The sequence below is a fragment of the Mastigoproctus giganteus genome, chromosome 11 (genome assembly GCF_048544385.1).
Source record: "Mastigoproctus giganteus isolate SK-2022 chromosome 11, ASM4854438v1, whole genome shotgun sequence".
Classification (NCBI taxonomy): Eukaryota; Metazoa; Arthropoda; class Arachnida; order Uropygi; family Thelyphonidae; genus Mastigoproctus; species Mastigoproctus giganteus.
This window is the reverse complement of record NC_143585.1, coordinates 141,957,243-141,980,512: the sequence shown is the minus strand read 5'-3', so window position 1 is coordinate 141,980,512 and position 23,270 is coordinate 141,957,243. Positions and strand designations below refer to the sequence as shown.

General features: G+C 35.1%; 1 protein-coding gene across 4 annotated transcripts in view; it reads left to right on the top strand.

Annotated features, from left to right (window-relative positions):
• The window catches only part of LOC150078483 (SPRY domain-containing protein 3-like), a 179,016-nt gene extending 156,089 nt beyond the window's left edge, over window positions 1-22,927 (top strand). For all 4 annotated transcript variants that reach the window (XM_090385550.1, XM_090385552.1, XM_090385551.1 and 1 more), the window contains exons 9-12: window positions 8,416-8,473; window positions 12,099-12,161; window positions 15,683-15,873; window positions 22,440-22,927. In XM_090385550.1, coding sequence (XP_090241676.1) covers window positions 8,416-8,473; window positions 12,099-12,161; window positions 15,683-15,873; window positions 22,440-22,574 — 447 coding nt within the window. In that variant the 3' untranslated portion in view covers window positions 22,575-22,927. The remainder of the gene's footprint in view (window positions 1-8,415; window positions 8,474-12,098; window positions 12,162-15,682; window positions 15,874-22,439) is intronic.
• Window positions 22,928-23,270: the final 343 nt, after the last annotated feature.

The following is a 23,270-nucleotide window of genomic DNA, read 5'->3' as shown; positions in this document are numbered from 1 at the left end:
TTTGTCATGTTGTTTTATATATTAGCTCATGTAAACCTGAAAATAAATAATTTTTAAGCATTACATTTCAACTAGACATTTTTCTGGTTGATAAAGCTGGACTGCATGAGGAAAACAATGAAAATAATGCTGGACTGCAAAGGTTAAACACCTCAATCAGATCACCTCACAGTTTAGTCTTCAGAATTGAAGCCTTTCTTGGGAAGACCACCCTTTCATTCCCTTCACCAATCTCGTTGCCTTTTCTGCATCCATTTCAGCAGATTGACATTCTTCCTAAAATGAGGTCTCCAGATGTATTTCTACCATTGCCTTATACAGTGGAATAATCACCTCCTTATCCCTGCTAGGAATAATCTAGCAAGGATAAGGAAACCTCATATGCTGTCCTGGCAGGCCTTTGTATACTGCTCAGAGTATGTTATGTCCAACTGTCATTGCGCTATTTAAATTATTTCAAAATTTAATTTACTGATTTACTTCTATAACTCATTTTTTTTGTTGTGCAACTAAAGAGGCATTCATTAAATTATCTATGTTGACTATGAATATACTTAATCTATAAAAAAACTCTGTTTAATCATACTGTCATAACTGTCTCCATCTCAATACAGAAGAATAGAAAAGATTTAAAGTAGTCATCCCAGAGGAACTAAAAGCTATTTATGATGGTACTGTCCCTTCTGAATTCCAGATAATATTTTTGTCTATTCAGTTGAAATGGGGCAGAGAATCCACAGATGATACTGCTTGGGATGACTAATGGAAGTGGCGGCTCCAGAAGGATAGTATTTTAAATGATTGTTCGCAATTGCCGGAAAATATAATATTTCTAAGGGATCATTACTGACTATCCCTTATGAACACTTCACCATGTCCAAGGTCAGTTCTTGCTGGGTGCTAAGAATGCTCTCACCTCTTCAGAAATAATGCAGGGAAAATTACACAAGTAATGCAAATCCATAAGAATTTCTTTCAAGAATTGTAACTAGTGGTGAAATATGGATTTATCACTCTGGTCCAGAAACCACCACCACCAGAATATTTCAGATTCAACCCTCTGCCAGGAAGATTGGGCTGTCATTTTTTGGGATATGGAAGGAATTCTTTTGACAGCTACTTGCCACATAAGAATACAGCAATATCCCGCATAGCACTGATAATTGGTACTGAAACTGTTCAGTGTTATGTGAAACCGTGCTGATTGAAGCATAATTATAATGGGTCTTAATTGAATGCGTACCAGAGAAACAGTCTATAAACAATTTGTGGTTGATAGCCAATTAAAAATATTGCAAAAATTTTATTAATGAAAGGTAACATCATTAGAAATGAGAAAAAAGCTTTGTCGTTTGTTTAGGTATTTCAATGAAGTCGTTTCTTCTTTTTCTCGGTGTAACAAGTCTTTGTTAGCATCAAAACCCATCTTGTAAAATTTGCCGCATCTTGATGCTATGTTCAACATCTGGATCTCCGTTCATAATCACCTCGCAGGTTATGTCACCCCCCCCCCCGAAAAACTTTCTCCAATTCTTCTGTTGAAAATTCTTTTGGTGCCACTTCAGTGTTATCCACTTCAGAATTGTTTTCCTCTTCTTCATCTGCAGTTTGCTTGTCAATTTCAAGCAGAGTTGCATCATCTAAGTCGATGCAGTCACTTACATTGGCAGTGTCAAAAAGTTTCAAATCCCAAATCTTTTCCGATCTTCACAATGTCTTTGGCAATTGTCTGACTTCGTGATTCAAAACCAGTGAAATAATTTGCCAAATGGAATGCATGTTGTTGGCAGTGATTTCTAGCCAAGATGCAAATATATTTTTCATCGGATTTAAAGGGGTAAAAATTAAATTGTGAAATGAAAAACTATCATGTCGTCCTGTCAGGATGGAATTAAGAATACTGAACACTGCTGCACATTGCCGGTGACTGCCTGGGGGAGCTATTGGCACATGTGCATGTGAGACAATAGAGTTGGCACTGCAGCATATATGTAGAGTACGTGTCTAAGCTGTTGAATGAGTTTTAATATGTACAGTAAATTTTTGATTTAAACTTAATTGAAAACCATGTTATAGTTGTTGTTGTTATTTGGTTTTTAGGAGCATTAGCAACTAAGGCCATATTGCTCCGGGATATGCGGTGGTCAATCCCTGACCTTTCCGCATCCTCCGTATTTGGGGGTGACAGGCTCGAACCCCGGTCTAATCAAGAAGCGTGTGCTACGCACTGCTGCTCCTTCCCACCTGGCTGCGGAGGCGCCCCATGTTATAGTGAAACCCGTGCTGTTTGAGGCCATGCTAAGTGAGGTATTGCTGTACAATTATTGGGAATGCCTATTATGCTGCTGTTCTCAAAAATTTAAGGGGGAGGGGGATCATAAAGGAAAATTGACACTGAGTCTTGCTTCTTCATGACAATGCTCCTGCACACCAGTCCCTCTGAGAGATTACTGATTCTAGGAGTTAAAACCCTTCCTGTTTCACCCATCCATTCACTCCAAAAGTTTGTCTAGTCAGCCTTGAACTTATTTAAGTTGTTTACCTCCACTACAACAGATGGAAGTTTGTTCCAACTATCAACTACCCTCTGGCTAAAGGCAAATTTCTGCACGTCTATTCTACAATTGTCATTCCTCAATTTAAATTTATGCCCCCTCAGGTGCGGAATTGAGCAAGAGGAAGAATCCTATCAGCATTGAGTTTGCTCAAACCATTCAAGGCCTTATACACCTCAATCAGATCACCTCGCAGGTGCCTAGTCTCCAGACATTGCAACCCTTTGTTCCTCTCACTAATCTCGTTGCCCAACATCTTTCCTAAAATGAGGCCTCCAGACCTGTATGCAGTATTCAAGGTGTGGCCTGACCATTGCCTTGCCAACCGGGCTAGCCAGATAGGTAAAGTGCCTGTCTGGCAACCCAAAGGTCGCGGGTTCATTTCCCGCCTCGGGCTTGGATCACAGTAAAATGCAAAAACTTTGGGAGGTGCAATATGGCCATAGAAGCTAATGCGCCAACAACTAATACAAAAAAAAAAAAAAAAAAAAGACCATTGCCTTATACAAGGGGATAATCACCTCCTTATCCCTGCTAGCAAAATTCCTATATATCATTGACAAGATCCTGCCCTGCAGCCTGTCTGCATTTTTTTTTGGTAAACCAGTGTCCTAGTGGACACTGGTTTACCAAAAAAAAAAAAAAAAAGTAACCTTATCCAACATGACAGATAATTTCATGTACCTATGTTATGTTGCCATTTTTGTGCATCCATAAGATATAAAACTGAATTCAGAGTAACTGTTTTTAATGAAACTTATGTTGTTATACATTTACTTATTTTTAATGATATATCAAGCCTCATATATTAGCATTGCAAGGTATGCAAATCTGCTCTATATAGTTTTTATATATGGATGTAATTAAATAGTGAATGGAATAGTTGACCAAATCATTAATGAAAGAAAATAAAGATGCAGCAAATTTGTTCCTCTGCATGATGCTTGTGGTATAGAACTAAAAAAATTATAAAATAAAACAAAACTTATGTCAAAACTGTAGAGCAAAGATAGTCAAAATTAAACCAATAGGGAGGGAAAGAAAGGTAACAAGACTAAAGATAATGGAGAAGCAACACTCCAAAATAATTTTGAAAATCTAAATGAATCTAAATGAAAAAGAGTTCTTTACTTATGTAAACTCTAGAAGGAAGGGGATGAATCAGATTAGTCCACTTGATATCGATGGGTCAACTGTTGATGATCCTGCTCAGGTAGCTAACAAACTAAATGAATATTTTGCATCGACATTCACACATGAGGAGTTATTTAGCGAGGGGAAAGCCAGAGGTGTATTCAACTCTAACAGTAAGCTAGAGAATCTTGTAATAACTGAGAGTAAAGTGGAGGAGAAATTGTTGAAGATAAACACAAGAAAGGCACCTGGGGTGGATGGGATCTATCCAGTTATATTAAAGGAGGCAGCAAAGGAAGTAAGCAAACCCTTAGCCATAATTATGAGAGCTTCCTTGGACTCGGGGGAGGTACCCATAGACTGGAGATGTGCAAATGTGACCCCAATTCACAAAGGAGGATCAAAAGCTGACACAAGCAATTATAGACCTGTAAGTTTAACTTCTGTTCCAGGAAAATTAATGGAGGCACTAGTTAAAGAAGCACTGCAGGATCATTTAGACAAGACTTCAGTTATAGCTCGGACACAGCATGGTTTTGTTAAGGGGAAGTCTTGCCTGACCAATTTGATTGGATACTATGATGCAGTCACAAAGGAACTGGATGCAGGGAATAACTTTGATATTATATACTTGGATCTTAGAAAGGCTTTTGATTCTGTTGCACATGGAGGACTGTGCACAAGTTGGAGCAGTGTGGCATTGGAGGCCAATTGCTGCTGTGGGTAAAGGGGTGGCTGAGGGGGAGAAGACAGAGAGTGGTAATCAATTGACACTGCTCGTCGTGGACTAATGTTATTAGTGGAGTCCCTCAGGGCTCAGTGTTGGGTCCATTATTGTTTTCTGTATTCATAAATGATATTGATGATGGTATATCAAGCTTAATGTCGAAGTTTGCAGACAATACAAAGGTAGGCAGGGTTGTCAAGGACACTACTGACACTATGCTGCTGCAACAGGATCTGGAAAGGTTGAGCAGATGGGCTGAGAGGTGGCAAATGAAGTTTAACATTGACAAATGTAAAGTACTACACATGGGAAACAGCAACCCCAGAGCAACGTATCAACTCTGTGGTACTACACTGACAGTGGTAGAGAATGAAAGGGACCTGGGGGTGGTTGTGCAGGCAGATATGAAGTTCTCTGAGCAGTGCAGACTGGCTGCAAGAGTAGCTCATGGTGTATTGTCAATGATATATAGGAATTTTTCTAGCAGGGATAAGGAGGTGATTATTCCCTTGTATAAGGCAATGGTCAGGCCACACCTAGAGTACTGTATACAAGCCTGGAGGCCTCATTTCAAGAAGGATGTAGAGCTGCTGGAACGAGTACAGAGAAGGGCAACAAGATTAGTGAATGGAACAAAGGGGTGCTCTTACGAAGAAAGGCTTAAGATTTGCAAATTACAGTGTCTGGAGACTAGGCATCAGCGAGGTGATCTGATAGAGGTGTATAAAGCATTGAATGGTTTGAGCATGCTCAATGCTGATGGGATTCTTCCTCTCGCTCCGAATAATCACCTGAGAGGGCATAAATTCAAATTGAGGAAAGACAGATGTAGGATAGACATGTGGAAATTTGCCTTTAGCCAGCGAGTGGTTGGTTGGTGGAACAGACTTCCATCCCTTGTCGAAGTTGATAGCCTAAATAAGTTTAAGGCTCAGCTGGACAGGTATTTTGAACGAACAGAGGGGTGAAGTGGGAGTGGTTTTTTTTTTTTTTTTTTTTTTGGCTGATGCTGCATAAGCTTGCTTTCTTGCATCAAATGCCTCTACTAATGCTAATAAGTTAGAATAACCAATTAAATTTAAAAGCCAATCATATAAGAATTTAACGGCACCCTCCTTGATGAGTACCAGGTTCAAATTCTGTAAAAATCACAAGTGCCAGAGACTTAAGCCAACAACAGTAAAAAATAAAACAAAATAAGCAAAAATAGACTGACCATTATGCCCCATAATGGTCAGGGAATCACGCCATTTAAAACGTTAGACAAATTGCCATAAAGGTGATTTGCTAGTGTTATTTATATAAAGATCAATCTCATCTTTGCTGTAATGTCTAAGTAAAATTTGATGTGTAATTGTTTGTTTGCCCATTTGAGGAATATCTAATCCTGTATGGCAATCAGGACATAAATAAATAAATATTATTATATAACATTGCATTGAGTAATATTCACAGTGTTTCCCTGTTTAACAATAACTGTTCATTACACAAAAATAAACCATATGCTCATCATCAGAGCTTACATACCACATATATATACTCAGTGCTTTTTCTGTAAAAAAATTGGTGCCGGTACTCATTCTGTGCTATCAGGAAAAAGTGAAAAGATATGATAAGTATTTTGAAATTTTTTCTCGCCTGATATTGTTTTCAGAATAAGAACAACAAGTTAAGTGTATTAACACACAGTTTATTATTCAAGTATGTAAAAAATAATAACATAAGTAAAAATAAAGTTGTTGTAGAATATTCCAAATTTTTATTAAGTTCTCATCCGACACCATATGCCAGGGGTCGGCAACCTTTTTTGAATGAAGAGCCATTTTTGATCTAATTAAAAAAAAAATTGGAGAGAGAGCGAATCTGAACAGAGTAGGAAGGTGTTTATTAAAAATATATATATATTTTTTGAAATATTATTTATTAATACTGAAAAAAAGTAACAAACATCCAATTAGGTACAAATTAATGTGACTTTTGCGGATGAAGTTCTTGAGCAAGTGTCTTCCAACATCGTGCGAGTATGTCATAATTAAACATGCTCGCATTGTTCAGATGACGGTTTCTTGATTTATTTTTAATATAGTTCATGTTCAAAAATATTTGCTCGCAGAAATATGTCGAACCAAAAATTGAGAAGTCCAAACACAAATATTTTCAAATTTATATACGGGTCCGGTAAGCTACACCACGCATCGAACACAATTTGGTCTGCATTTTAAACTCATCTATCGCCGTCCATTTGTGTAGAATTGCATGGGCAGCCTTTTGCCTCTCCAAATCCCCAATTTCAGTTTTAAGGCTTTCACTGCACGCCCTTGATTTTTCAGTCCTCTAACTCCATTTAAAATTGTGTTTCATGTGAGTTGTAAAGTTAAAGAGCTGCATATTGCTCGTTAGCTGCAGGTTGCCAACCTCTTTTCTTCCTCTGTGTGTTGGTTGCTGAATGAAGTTTCCAAAGCAGCCACGAATCGACATATTTTGCTGAATCAAAGCAGGTCAGCAGTGGGCCTACAATTTTAAGAAAGAGTAGTGAAGAATTGTTTTTGTCATCAATGAATCGCTGGTTGGGCTGGCGATCAGATTCATTTGTGAAAATCCTCGTTCACATTCACTCGATGAAATTGGTATCTTACTCAGAGCGTTCATCAAATGCTTCAATTCTTCTGCAACCTTATCAATTAGGTATCACCGAAATTGATGAATTGCATCTCTTTCATTTAACTGTTACCTAATTGACAATTTTCTATCTTCACTTTCACCAAATGCTAACAATTCATGTTTAGAAGGTTTAATACCATTATTGTTCTCGTTTTCCTTCTCTCCTCATCGGTATTGTCACTAAATTTGAATTTTTTTTTTTTTTCTTTTCTTTTTTTTTTGAAGCTGTCCAAAATGTCGGTGTCATTCGGATATTCAGGTACTGCGACCATGTAAACAGAAATAAGGAAATGTTACGGAAAAATGTGGATAATGTACTTCCGCGAAACAACAGGTGGTTATTTGTCGGGGTAAAAGAAAATCACTTTTATAATTCTCGAACGGGGAGCTTATGGTTGATTCATAAAGGTGTCCAACCTACGGCCCGTGAGGAAGGTGAACTAAAACAGCATTTTAAATTTTGTTAATTATAAAAAAAATTTTCTCATTAAATGTAATGTTCAGTAGTTGTGTATTGTACTTAATAAAATTTTCGAATATTTCAATTTTACTTTTACATGCAACAAGATATGGAAAATATAACACACTAATAAAGAAATCCAACTGGATTTTTTTGAATATGGCCGCTGTACAGGAAAAGGTTGGACACCACTGCAGTAGAAGGTGGGCCAGAGCCCATTGGGAATACACGATCTGCTCACTCTTAACTAGCACAACTCCGTATGTGGGAAAGGTGGTCGGATAGGTTTTACCAGTAACACTAAGTTGTAGAATGCGTTAGCTCTTAATTCGGGCAGCAGCAGCACTAACAGTGCATACCAAGTTAATTCTCTCTTAATTCGTTCGCTATATGAAAATTTTCTTCACTCAATGGAAACTATTTTAAATGTAACTTCCAAGGGGAATTCAAAATAATTCACTATAAAAGGACTTTGTTAATTAGAGGTCCGATTTGAGTAATTTAGAATTATGAAAATATCTTAAAAATAGACAGCAAAAAAAATGCAAATTTAGTTAAATAATTTTAAGCTTATTTGAATAGTAGGTAAACATGTGAAAAAAAATTTTGAAGTGCACTGCATCCAAATGTCACTGTTAATAAAGGTGCTGTACCGTCCCAAAAAAAAAAAAAGCACTGTATATACTTATTTGACATGATAAGTTATAATGTTACTAATTGTCACAGATAGTATGTTAAAATTTAGGGATTTTAGTGTTTAAGTTTGTTTATGTAAAGAACTTTTAAAATAAGGGTAAAATTTTGGATTATCTTGACATAATTAGTGTCTACCAGACTGGCTAAGACTCTCTGAATTTTATTTTATTCTATTTTTTCAGGATTATCCCAAATGCAGGCATCCAGGATGGAATAAAGGATCCATAGCATATCATGCAGGTAACAGTCATTATACTGTTTAATTTTTATCCCAAACAGAAAGCTTTTTGTGGTAGTGTAGCAACTATGCCACCTGACTCCCATGTTGAAAGTTTCAGTGTCCATTGCTAGGCTGAAATGATTTCAGCATGGTATTCTAAATATTGGCTGAGTTGATCAGAGACTAATGGTTTTTGTGCAGAATTATTGGCAAAATGTATGTGCACTTTATAGACATACTATATAGCCTTGGTTACCTTAGTGCATAATGTAATAACACATTATGATTTCAGCAATGTTAGCCTAATTTTGATGTTTTGCTCAAGTGATTTGCATTTTGTATATATAATCAAATCACCCGGAAATAGAACATTATTTTTATAGTACAAAAAATTTGTGTGTGTGTGTGGTGGGGGGAGATTTGCACTTATTTTTATGAAAATAGTATATCATAACTAGATATTAGATAATTTGCACTAAAAAAACAGGCAAAATATATGAAATATCTTCCAAAATGCTATATATCCATAAAAGAAAATGCTACCCACCTCATCTGTCCATCCTATCTTCCATAACACCAGATGATAGTAAAAGGTAAACTGCAGCCATTTCAACTCACTGCAGGATGGAAGCCTCCTCAACAAGTTGAGGGAAATGGACCATAATCTGCCACACTGGTCCAGTGCTGGTTGGCAGATTGACCGTATTTAGCAGTCAGGGCTTAAACCCCGCTCTACCCACTCGGTTATGGACACCAGATATCTCTGGCTAAAACAATTTTTTCACATCTACTGAACAGTCATCCCTTTTTCATTTGAGTTTATGCCCCTTGTGTGCACTGTCTGAGAAAGAGTTAAATACCATCATTAAGTTTACTTGAACCATTTAATTTTGTTGCCTTGCAAGTGCCTAGTCTCTTAACACTGAAATTTGCAGAAAGGGTACACCTTTGTGTTCTTGACTAATCTGGTTGCTCTTCTCTGCACCTGTTCCAACATATCCACATCTTTTCTGAAATGAGTTATAACCTTTGTCTTATACAGTGAAATAATCACCTCCTTGTCCCTGAATATAATTGACTGAACCCCCATGATTGTTCTAGCAGCCTGTCTGCACTTCTCAGAGAACTTCATGTCTGACTGAACAATTATCCCAGTTCTCTTTCATTCTTCACTATCCTGAATATGGTGCTGTTGGTACATTAATGTGGGATTACTATTACACATTTGAAATAACCCCTGCTTTATGATTGGTTCACTGTATGATGGATGCTCCATAATAAAATACTGTTCACTATACTTTGTGGTTATGTTTGTGAATTAAATTAATTCTATTAAATGGCGATTTTAATAAGCAAAAATAGGAGGAATATTAACCACAGGCTATAAAAATAAAGATATAAAACATACACTTTATTACATTACCAATTAAAATTAAATTATGTGAAAATTAGAAATTATTTTCCACAGGTTAGCAAAAAAATTTACACTTACATAGATTAATTAATACTGTAATATGTACATACTAACTAATTGATATTTCTTGGGTTGCCTTGCAAATGTTCACTGACATTGTTTTGGGCTGTAAAATTTAAAACAGTAAAAAAGATAAGCAATCAATAATAGAGAACACAGCACACAAGTGAAATACAGAGTAACAAGTTTACGAAGCTTTAAAAATAGGAATGAAGAGAAAATTCTGAAAATTTGTTTTTTTATATCATTGAAGACTTCAGTGAAGGGGAAACACATTTAACCATAATAATGTAAAAACCCACAGAATTCCAGCTATCAGTACTATCTCAAATAAGCACAATATGGGCCTTAGTAGAGTAGCCCTTATGCCATTAAACAACATACCAACAACTATCTCAAATGCAATAACATCCAGTTTACTACCCGTTTATGATAGATTGCACTAACAGAAAAGCCCAATAAACTGGAAAGTGCAAATTGTTTTTATTGTTGTGACCTCCAGAAATGTGCTTTAGGAAAAATATCACAAAGGCATTCAAAATTGATTCTTATAATAGAATCATATGGCAATGATGAAAGTGTAATGCATTTTAATGATTTGAATTTGTTTCTATGAAGTGGCTGATTCTGCTAATCGCTGCCTACTTATTTCACTTTATGATTGTCTTCTACTGGACCACGTTGTCCTTCTTCTCAGCGTCTTTAAACATGTTGGCCACGTGTTTTGTTTTGCACCTATGTACAATTTTCATTATAAAAATCTCCTTTTATAGAGAGATAAATAGCTTAGTTATAAAGCGAAAATTTCAACTTCCAAGGTCTTGGAACAAATTATCAATGTATTATTGTGTTGACATTATGATACGATATTTTCTGGAATGGAGTAATATTGTAAAGTGGAGGGAATTCTACTGTACCTTAAATTTGTAAATTGTTCAAATGAGTTAAGGTCAATTTCAATTTTTCAACAGGTTTGGCTAATTTGTTTAGATCTTGTTGCAGTCGTATATCTTGATTAGTATGATTAAACATTGTCTCAGTTTCTTTAAAAAGCCTAATAGCTTCTATGATTACATCATTGGTTATTAGAATCATCTGCTTTAGAGAATCAAATTTCAAGAACTGATTCAAATCAATAAAATGCACTACACTTTCATCATTTATTAGAATCAAATTTGAACGCCTCTGTAATATTTTTCTAAAGCACATTTCTGGAGGTCACAACCATTAAAACAATTTTCAGTTTATTGAGACTCTTTATTTGTACAATCTGTTACTGATAATTTTGCCAAGGAGGAGGAAAATGAAGATGAACCCTAACGAATTCCAGTTACAAAACGGCAAACTCATGAAGCTATAGCTGTCCTGGGGAGAGCGTTGGAAGAAACTGGTACTGTATTCAAGTGATTATATATATAGACTGTTGTACAATATTGAAAAATCTATAAATAGACTTTGTAGTCTATTTATAGATTTTTCAATATTGTACAACAGTATGCCAGTAATTTAAAGCAATCTAAAATAAGTGACTATTTAAAATTATAGTCATATTACAAAGTGTTATGTTTAATTAAGCTATGTATGTAAGTATAAATTTATTTCTATTTTGATAACCTGTAGATAATATTCTTCAGATTTTCATGCATCATTTAATTGGTAATAAAGTGTAAATTTTTGCTTTATATCTTTATTTTTATAGCCTGTGGATAATATTTGTCAATTTTCGCTTATTAAAATTGCAGTTTATTAGAGTTAAAATTCAATTTGCAAACATGATCACTATAACCGGCGCTTACTGTATATCATATTGTCTTGGAGGAATTACTAGTAATAATGCCAGTAATTCCTTGGGTTGAGCTAAGAGGTGATTAATGGTACAGTATGTATTTTTAACATAGTTATAAGCATGGATAAGCACCAGCAACACAAATGTGAATGAATGCCCTACAGAAAGTAGTTCTGAACTGCATGGCATTGTATTCCAAGGTGAGTGGTGTCACATGCACTGAACTTCCCACCCTTCCCTAACCCTATATATTCACATTCCATTTTAAACTACATTGTGTTGGCTGGTTATCTTGCCCGGAAAGGGTAATTATATTTTAACGGTTTTTGAGTGTATATACAAGCATTGACTAATTAGGTATATTTGTTATTTTTCTTATATACAGATGATGGGAAAATTTTTGTTGGCAGTGGTGTAGGTGATCCTTTTGGGCCACGTTGTCATAAAGGTAAGTCTTCCACGATATTGAATTTTGCCGTTTCATCATATTTTGTGTTTTTCTTTTATAATAAATCCCAACACAAAAAAACTTTACACATGCATAGGCTAGTGCCATGGGAAACAAAGGAGAGGAAACTTGTGAAGTAGAGAGCATCTCCCAAGGAATGGAACTAAATTGAAAAGTTAGTTTAATGAGTTAGAAGCATTTTAACTGGCTTTAGAAAACTGTAGAAATAATATGCAGTGAAAATGAGAGGGAGAAATCTTTTTAATCTAGCATTTGTAAAGGGCTGCTTTGGGGACCACTTTAGGTGTTTAAATATTCTATTATACAGTGGATTCAAGAAAGGCTAGTTTTAAAATAGATAAGTTCCCTTTTCTTCTCAACACAGAAGCATTTACAGAATAACAGTGTGCTGTTGTTGTTTTTTTAAGTAGTGTATGGTTTACATCTCACAACGTATATATGAAAGATTATGTATGCTGCCTCAGGACCACAGCCAGCCTTAATAAAAGTATAAATTATTTAAATGGAGTTAATAAAAATTTGCATCAGATAGTGTGACACTAATTGATGTAATTTTTATGAGCAAAATAATAATGTAAGTAAACAAGCATATGTAACACCAGCCAAAACTAAAATTATTGGATAAATACTTGAAAATTTAAGTAGTGGAAGTTTATTCCAACAGTCAGTCACTCTTTGACTTAAGGAACTTATTTTTTTGACATCTGGTTTACAGTTATCCCCTCTGTATAATACATGACTAAGCTTAAAAATTTCTTGTCATTTTGGTTTGCTCGACTCTTTCAAGGCCTTAAACATCTCATTCAGGTCACTCTGCAGCTCACAAAACTCAAGCCTCTCGACGATGTTCACGTCAGTGTATAGTTACTCCCAGATCCTTGATGGTAGTTTAAGGTGCATTATCCTAGGATTACAGCTACCTGATGCAAAAACTTGCATATTTCAGCCCATCTGAATAATTTGTCTATCTTGTTGAAGTACCCTTCTTTGAATCATCAGCAAACATACACATTAAACTTGGAATACCTACATCAGTTATGTTATTGAATATTAGAAATGTAAGGGTTGCACAAAGAACTCTTGAATTCCACTCATAAGGTTAGTTCACATGACCCACTTTACCATCTTTTATTCATTGTAGTCATTTATCCTGAAAGTCAGATTTTACAACAGTCAGTATTGTGTGACTGTATTAAAAGTTTTATGGAAATCAAATTAAAATGGTGTAAAAGTTGGTCCTTCTCTCCAGTTCTTCACTGAAGCTACTAGATCACTAGTGTCCTCAGCATAAGCTCTTTGCATGTAAATGTGGGCAAAAAAGAGCATTATTTCCACATGAATAATACTCTTTACCCTTCTTAAAAACTGATAGGCTAATGGTGACAAATCAATTTTAGCTTCTGTTAGCATAACAGTGATTTCTAGTCTACCTGCCTTTATTGTATCTCCTAACAATAAAATCCTCCAATAAAACCATACCCTTTTTGAAAGGAGCAGTCTACACTTGCTCATTCTCCTCTGAGACTTGAATTGGAAGTGCATCACTTAGAAAGTCACTAGATACTGCTATGGATAAAGGGATGGTTGAGTGGGAGAAGACAGAGTGGTAATCAATGGACATTGTTCTTCGTAGAGCCCCCGCTCCAGAGTTCCATTTTTGTTGTTTTCTATATTTATCGAGGTATGTCAGGCTTAATGTCCAGGGTTGTTAATGACAACAGCATCTATAAATTTGGGCTGAGAAGTGGAAACTGGAGATAATTGTGCAGTCAGATATGAAGTTTTCAGAGCAGCTCATGGGGTCTTGCCCTTGATATTTAGGAATTTTGCTAACAGGGATAAGAAGGTGATTATCCCTTTGTATAAGACAATGGTCAAGTCACTCTGGAGGCTGAGCTGCTGGAACAAATACAGAAAAGGCAGTGAAATTGGTGAGAGGAACAAAAGGATGCTCTTGTCAAGAGAGGCTTAAATTCTGCAAATTACAGTGTCTAGGCACCTGCGAGGTGATCTGATTGGGGTATATATATAAGACTTTGATTGGTTTGAACTTGCTCAATGCTAATGGTATTCTTCCTCTTGCTCGGATTATGCACCTTGAGGAAAGAAAGTTGTAGAATAGATGTTCAGAAATTTGCCTTTAGTCAGCGGGTAGTTGATTACTGGAACAAATTTCCATCTGTCATTGTGGAAGTTTGGTAGCTTAAATAAATTCAAGGAAGAAGTGGACAAACATTTAGAGAAAATGGTTAGGTAAAATTGTAAGTTTTTTTTTGTTTGGCTGATGTTCTATAAGCTTGCTTTCTTGCATCGTAAAGTTTGGTATTGTGATCAGAAACAAGTACTCAAGTGGCTGTTTTGCATCTATAGTTTATTTTTCAGAAAATTAAAATGAAATATGAATTTTCAACAACTCTTATTTTTGAATTTGGCCCATCCTTCAAGAAGTACTACATGAAGTCAGATTATAACATTCTCAAAAACAGTTGTGTGATGATGAGCAGTTTTCTTTAAAGATATTGTTACATGATAACTGTTCAATTCAGTCAGAATTACACTCATTTTCCACAAATGGAATCTTTTTGGGTATCACATGATGCAAGAAAGTATCAGCCAAAAAAAAAAAAACTCCCACATTGCCTGTCCAGTTCTTCCTAAAAGCAAATTTTTCACATCTAATCCTCAGCCTTCATTTTAAGTTTATATCCCTTTGTGCACATTGTCTGAGAAAGAGTTAGAATGTCATTGTCTCTGAGTAAACTTAATGATGATATTCTAACTTTCCCCATTTAAATACTTCAATCAGATCACCAAAAACTGGTGATTTTTTTTTTTTTCCTACAGATTTTCAGAAAGGGGGTAAAGAGAGCATTATTATTCATAAGGGGGACTAACAATATCAAATAACTATGCTTAAAAAAATTCTGCGAGTTAGATCAGGATGTGTGTGTCTGCAATCCTGTCCAGACATGATAGGAGGGATTATATGCTGAAAGGCTTGTGGATTACCTCACGAGTTTAGGGAAATTTTTATTAGTGTGACCTGCACTTGTAGGTAGAAGGCATCTATTTGTTTGAACAGAGGGATTTTTGCTGGTATCATTGAGGATTCCCATTTATTCACCTCAATAATTCTTGTTTGTTGTTACAACAACTGATGTTGGCAACATTTCAAATGAGTGGGAAAAGCCTAAATAACTTCAAAGGGTGGGTGTAAACTATAGAAGAATACTTAGTCTTAATTTGTCTACGGTAATATCAGGAGTGTTGTCAATGAAATAGCTGAATTTGAACTCCTGGTTAGGACAAAATAATAAACATGGTGCCGCTTGGAAATTGAAGATGACAAGTTCCACTGTGGTATGTATAATGTCATAAGAAGCATGACCCCATTGGGTGATTTAAACTACATAATTATAAAGTTTATTACTTATATTACTGCAAACTCCTGTGACCCTTTTAATCATAATATTATTTACACATTTTGTTGTTCACTTTAGGTGATGTTATGGGCTGTGGAATAATTTTTCCATGTGACTATGTCTGCAACTATGATAGTGATGAATCAAGAGAACTTACACCATCTCCTAGTCATGATCTTGATGCAGATTATGATGGATCTCTGAGTGATTCAGAAGATGAAGAGTGGTGGAAAGAAAAAGATAATGTAGAAAATGGTAGCATGGTCCAGGTAAAAGAAAGCCAGTTTATTAGAGAGAGACTTGTCTTTAAGTAAATATCTCTAATTAAAAAGAAAAACCAAATAATATAATCAACTAATCATTTTTGAGTGCTGCTTTCTTATTCTTTCTGTTAAATAATAATATTTCTTTTTATTCCTGCCTGGTTTTTACACAAAGCTGCAAATGCTTAAAGCAAACTATACAAGTTGATTCATATTACTAATTCTAACACTTTTTTTTTTGCCAAAGATATGAGCCACTTATGGGAATACTTCTAGAGCAGAAGACTTGAAATTATGAGCACCTTTCATTATGATCCCATGTATGTTTTCTTTGGGTACAGAAGGAGGGAAATTTTCAACATAATCATTAAGAAATGTGGAAAATATAGTAGAGGGTGTGTTACAGATTTTTTTAAACCGCCTCCCTCCCATTAATTTTCGCTTTAAACTAACACATTTTATGCATTGGTGGACTTCAAAAATAATTTGTACTGAATTCTTCATTCAAATAAGACTTATAAAAGTAAGGGAAGTCAACTGGAAGCACAAAATATTTTTATTGAAATGATATTCATTGTAATAGGATGTTGTTGTAATTTGAAGAGAATGCACACATCAGTTAATTTATCCATCTAATTATTTAACTTAAAAAAAATATTGGAAATGTGCATTTTAATTAGGGGTTGATTTATTTCCTTAGAATGCTGTTTTCAGCAGAAATGTTTGGTGTTAAAAAATATACAGCCAGTCAACATATGTTGTTACAGAATGATGCTGGCATTGCTTCACTTTTGGTTGTGCTTGCAAAGAAACATAGGTCACTCAGTCAGTGCCAGTCAACTGAGTACATTATATTGGTTACAACGAAACTGCAAACTCCTGTGGGTATACTTTAGGATTGCATCCAAGAAAAGGCTGATGCTTATAGAGGGAGTCATAATAATAAAATAAATAGAAACTTCATCCATTACATCCTGTTTTATCTAATCCTTCTCTAGCTGAATACAAATTAGTAGCATTAAGATTAGCCATTTAGTGCAAGGAAGCCCTAGGCTTTACTGTTTTTTTTTTTTTTTACCAGTGCAGCTGAAGACAAATAAAAATCAGCTACGTTATCTCAAACTTTTCCACATATCTGTTCAGCAACTATCCTTTTTCAATTTATGTCTCATCTGAGAAAGAATAAGGATGATATAAGCATTTAATAGTCTTAAACATTTGATATGAATAGTTTCCACAAATAGTCTTTTTTTTGGTTTGCCTTTGTGTTACTCGTCTTTACATTTGTTCCAAGCGATCCACCCACATCCTTCTTGAAATGAAGCTTCTAAACCTATGTAGTCTCTGAATGCAGCTTTACCATCTTGCTGGCAAAATTCCTGTATTATCATTGACAGAATAACATACACTGTTATAGCATTGAGTCTGCACTGCAAAATTACCCATAGGTCTTTTTTATTCTCCACCACCCAAATAGTATGTTATTCTGGGATTATTGCTACCCATGTGCACTGTTTCGTATTTATCAAAACCTCAATTGTCACGTCTTTTTGCAGTATTATATCTTGATTCCTGTCATTAAACATCCTGCCAATGTTTGCATTGCCTACAAACTTAGACATTAAGCCTTCATCAGTGTTGTTAATAAATATTGAAATAGTAAGGGGGCCTCAGAACTGAATCCTGAGAGATTGTACTAATAACATTAGTTCAAAAAGAGCAGTACCATTCATAATCACCCTCCATATCAGTTACTTGACCATAGTGCAATGGCTTTATTGCAATCTGAGTATATGATGTCAGAATCATTTTGTCATAATAGCTAATCAGATCTCACTTTAAAAAGTCCATGCTGTTGTTAATGCATTGCTTCCATTATTTTCCCTGGAATAAAGTCAGCTTGCAGGTCTGTAATTTCTTTATCCTTTGATCATCTTCAATCTGTAGGGACCTTCTCTGAATCCGAAGGTTCTCTCATAATTAAATTATGTTCATGGATTTGCACATGGGGCTGCTATGTAATTCCATCATTTACCACAAAATTATTAGCTCTTAGTTTTAATTTAGTATACTTTTTGTATTCCCATCCCTAAAAACAGTTTCATACACGAATGTCCAGGCAAAATATTTACATCAGTTGAAATAAGACGAAAAGTTGATATTTTTGTCTTATTTTGCTAGTTGCCATCATAAATGGAGTAACACATAATCCATCTTTAAATTTATGTGGATGTCCTAAGTATATCGCTGGAAATGACAGTTCCTCAGCATGTTCGTTATAAACTATCGACATCAGTTGATTGTGTTGTCCAGGAGCAATTGCAAGTCTTCATTCCAAAGTTATGTATTGCTGTGCCATAAGTAATTCGATGTAATCTTCTACATTGTCTACTTTTTTTGCGATTGGTAAGTCTCAGTGAAACTGTAGCAAGCAACTGACGATAAACTGATGTTATAACGTTTGTACAGAGGAGTATTGATTAAATGCCTTAGCCACGATTTGACCATTTCTTTTCTCGCATATCCTTGCAAGTAATCGATTTATGAATCAAATGCTTCTTGATGTGAATGTTGAATGCATAGTCGTAATCTAAAGCATGAGGCAACTCCCTAACCATATTATTCACATTTACTGGAACATTATGACTTGTCTGACGATGCCAAAACCAATCATTCGTTTATACAATCGAGTGGCGGTAAATACGATGGAAACAGATGAAGCTGTTGGACAATGATGGTACATTTCACAATTCTAAGCATGTATTGCAAAGCATAAATGATGCCACCTTCAAGAATTTGTATATGGTTTGGCAATCTCAAATCATTCTGAAACCACAGTCTCTGTTGCAAACACATTCGCTGATTGGCTGACATCTGCCTCTAATTGATCTTGCTCGCATTTACGCTTATGACTCTCTCTCTCTCACATTCTGCCACCGATTTTGTGGCCTGCTTTTCAACACGTTTAGTTGATGTAACTTTCAGCATCGTCACAACTTAACTAATGAAACACAATCGCACTGCTCGACAAATGCGAAGTAGTTACTTTAATGAGTTGTTCAACTCTCGCAAACTAGTTATATATCCTTGTAGAGCTCTCAAAGGACAACAGTTTTGTTGCTTACTGTTTTCAAGATAATGCAAAAATAAACTTAAATGCTTGAATTTTTCAACTCTTAACTTTGCATCACTATTACTCAGGAACCATAAGAGATACATCAAAACTACGTTTCCTACTGAACAATTTTGCGTGTACGCTAGCTATCATAGTTTATTGAGAGTGAAAGTAACCAAGGCACAACAGCAAATGACAAAAATGTGAACTTTTTATTTTTTTCGAAAAAAAAAATATTAAATATCAGAATTTCTAATTTTTTCTTGCATATTCGTTGACTGCATTATATACCCGACAAAATAAGTATAAATTGTCTATTAGTTTCGGAGATATAACAGCAGTTAGATGTTTCTCTTTTCGGGACAGCCTGAATGCCATTCAAGTAAAAAAAAAAAAAAAAACTCCATCCCATATACCCTCTAAGAATTTATCTAGTTCTTCCTTCAAACCACCCACTTCTGCAACAACAGCTAGAAGTTTGTTCCAACAATCAACCAGCTGCTACTGGAAGACAAACTTCTGCACATCCATCTTTCCTCATGTGTGGTCACAAAAGAGGAAAAATGCCATCAGCATTTAGCTTACTTGATCACCTCAATAAATCTCCCCATAGATACCTAGTCTCCAGAACTGAAGCCTTTCTTGGAAAGAGCACCCCTTCAAATGAATGAAGTATTGTTTATATGCATTTTGTGTCCACATGATTGATTTAATTTGGCACAGGTGGTTTAAGCTAATGCTTTCAGAAACTAAATTGGACATACACCAAATTTAGTGGTTTTGAGAATTAACAATGTGTAAATAAGTCTACATAATTTTAAGTTAGGTTTTCTTGTGTTTAAAGGTTTCTGCTATATGGAGAAATGGTGCTTTAAAATCGGCTAGAAACACTGGTCTTTGCCAACCAGTTAAAATTTGCCCTGCTTAACCCAGATTTACTCAGTCCTTTGTTTTTACCTTTTTTTCCATGACCACACAAATCTGCAGTTTATTTATTATTTTTCAATTAATGGATTTGACATTCCAGTATCGAACTATAGAAAATCCATTTACTGTTTTTAGTCTGTACTAAATTGTCCATCCGGCCATTCTTTTGAAAAATCTCAGAGTATTAGCATATATATGATTTAGGAAAACATAAGCCAAAAAAAAAAATCCACACAACCTTCAATAATCTGTCTAGTTCTTCCTTGAATTTATTCAAACTACCCACAGTTTGATTTTATGTCCCCTCCCCCCATGGGTGTAGTCTGAGCAAGAATGCCAAATTCAGCATACTCAATCAGATCACCTTATCCATGACTAAGGTTGCCTTAGTCACAAGACTAAGGCAACCTTAAGAAGAAAATCCCATCAGCTGTCCTGGCAGCCTGTCTGCACAGTTACTCTCAGGTCTTTTTCATTTTCCACTACCCTGAGTGTAGTAGCACATAGTTGGTACATTAATCTGGGGTTACTACTACCCCTTTGCAGTACTTTAACATTGACAAATGCAAACTTCAGTTGCCACCTCTCAGTCCAGCTTTCCTAGATCCTGTTGCATACTGTCATTAACAACCCTGCTAACTTGGACATTAAGACTATTATGCCTTCATCAATATTATTGATAAATATAGAAAACAACAATGGGCCCAACACCGAGCCCTGGAGGACTCCACTAATAACCACTCTGTCTTCTCCCATTAACCATCCCTTAATGCCATACTGCTCCAGAATGTACAGCAGCTAAAGCTTTCCCGAAATCCATGTATATGATATCAAAATTATTTTTTTTGCATCCAGTTCGTTTGTGACTACATCGTAGTATCCAATCAAATTGGTCAGACAAGACTTTCGCTTAACAAACCCATTACTCGTGTCACCCTTTGAGAATTGGGACCTCCCCTGAATCCAAGGATGCTTTCATAATTATGGGTAACAGTTTGCTGCCTCCTTTAATATAACTGGATAGATACCATCCAACCCAGGTGCTTTTTTATGTTTAACTTTCTTCTTCACTTTGCTCTTAGTTATTACAAAATCATTTAGCTCCCTGTTAGAGTTTGATAAACTTCTAGCATCCACTTCCCATACCCAGAATTACCCATTCAGTTTGTCAGCTACCTGAGCAGGATCATCAAGTTAAACCAATCTGATTCATCCCCTTCCTTCTAGAGTTTACATAAGTAAAGAAGTCTTTGTGACTTGATTTCAGACTAGTTTATATCTATAATAGGCTTCTGTGTTGCCTGATAATGCATCCCATGCATTTTTCTTCTCTGCCACTGAAGCCAGCAACGTTTGTAAACAAGCTATTAGAAATCCATGATAATTTGCTCCTTCTGAAAACATGTGTAAGGGAGTCTAAATTGAGGAAAGATGGTAGTTTATTGTTGGAACAAACTTCCATCTGGTGTTGTGGAAACAAGTAGTTTGAATAAATTGAAGGAAGAATTAGACAAATACTAAATGGTCTTCTTCAGTTGCATTGATGATTTTGGCAAATCTAATGAAATAGAATTTTTTTTTTTTTCTCCTCAAGCAAACAAATGCACATTTTGGCCATTTGTTATCAGTAATGTAACTAACAGATACACACCACACATTCTAAATTGTAGACAATAAAGACCAGGAACTGAACCTCATTAAATGCATAGCTAGAAGTTAATAGTTGAGCTCTTGGCAATAATGCAATAGGCATAGTCTAAACAGAAATGAAGTTGTTCTTTCTCATATAGGATACACCCCTCCCTTCACATGCAGTAAAACATTTACTCAGAGACTGCACAGTGTTAAAATTGTTCTAAAGAGTGACATTTCTCTCACATCTTAAAAGATATAGAATGTAAACATTTCAGCTGAGTTAATATGACCTTGAAACGTGTTTCTCTCATAATAGGCGCAGTATGCAAAAAAATGTGGAATTAAATAATGTATTATTCTGTTGTGGTCCTTGGTTACCCATAAAAAAATACTTTTTTTTTTTTTTTTTTATTTTGTACAAAGGGAGAGCTGGGTTAATTTCTTTTTGCATAGAAATTGACTCATTTCTAGCCTGTTCAAGAAGGAGAATAAATCTCCCCCCCCATTTGTCATTATACTTAATTGTCTATTACTTTACAAAGTAATAGAGAATTTCCATCATAAACATTGACTTATATTACTTGGCATAAAGGCCCTTCTTAACAAGTTTCCACTCTATCTTCAAATTTCTAGTTAATCCTGTCTGTAGCATGCTACTTTGTCAAAATGGAAATAATAAGGTCTGCACTACACAAACACCAGTTCCTTAAAAGCTGATCTCTAGATAATTACACACATTCCAAATAAATAACAGCATTACTTTTTATTAGAAATATTGTTGCAGTAACATGGAAAGTCATAGTGACAAAATTCAAACTGTCCTAAATTTAGGAATCTGTAGACTTCTTAGTAAAATCTTTTGATATCTTAATTTTTTTTTTCCTTCTGTTTTTAGGTGTTCTTTACTCGAAATGGCAAGACAATTGGCCAGAAAGATGTGTGTATTCCAAAAGGAGGATTTTATCCAACTGTAGGAATGCTTAGCAGTGAAGAGAAAGTAAAGGTGGATTTGCATCCTTTAACTGGTTAAGATAATATTCATATTGTCCTCTGTATATTTTCCACATGATTTATAGTCCATCATAAGTCATCATTCACCAAGAGTGGTGTTGGTCTTTACACCTTACTTTGAACTTCTAACATCTCATCTTGTTAATTTCTTTACTTAGTCATGTCATTGGTTGTGGTACGATTCAGATCAAAGGAAGCGATTTGTAAATTGTTGGAAAATCTGTGTTAAATAGTTGTAAATATACAGTTCCTGTAAAGTGTATCTTAAGAATGCCGACGCATTTTTCTTATACATTTAAACATAGTGTAATATATTGCTATTTCAAACTACTTAACAGAATTTCTGTTACGCTTTTTAATTTAAAAATCTTCACACCGTCTAATTTGTATAGTGATGCAATTATTTTTTAGAATCACATCAGACAAAAGATTAACACTGAAATTATGTGTCCCTTGTATAAATAAAATTCTGAGTTTATTACATCGGAACTGTGAATAATGTCATTCTTTGCTTTGCATTGTAACAGTTAATGTCAATTATTATGAAGAAATTTTAACTAGTCAAATTTAAGTACTTAAGTAACAGAGAAGATAATGTGCAATAAATATCTTTTAATTGTTTTAATGTCCCTTGTATGCAAATAGGTGATAAGTTAAATTAAAATATATAATTTCAGTGACTTCTGAATTTTATTTTGATATTTGGTAGGTGTTT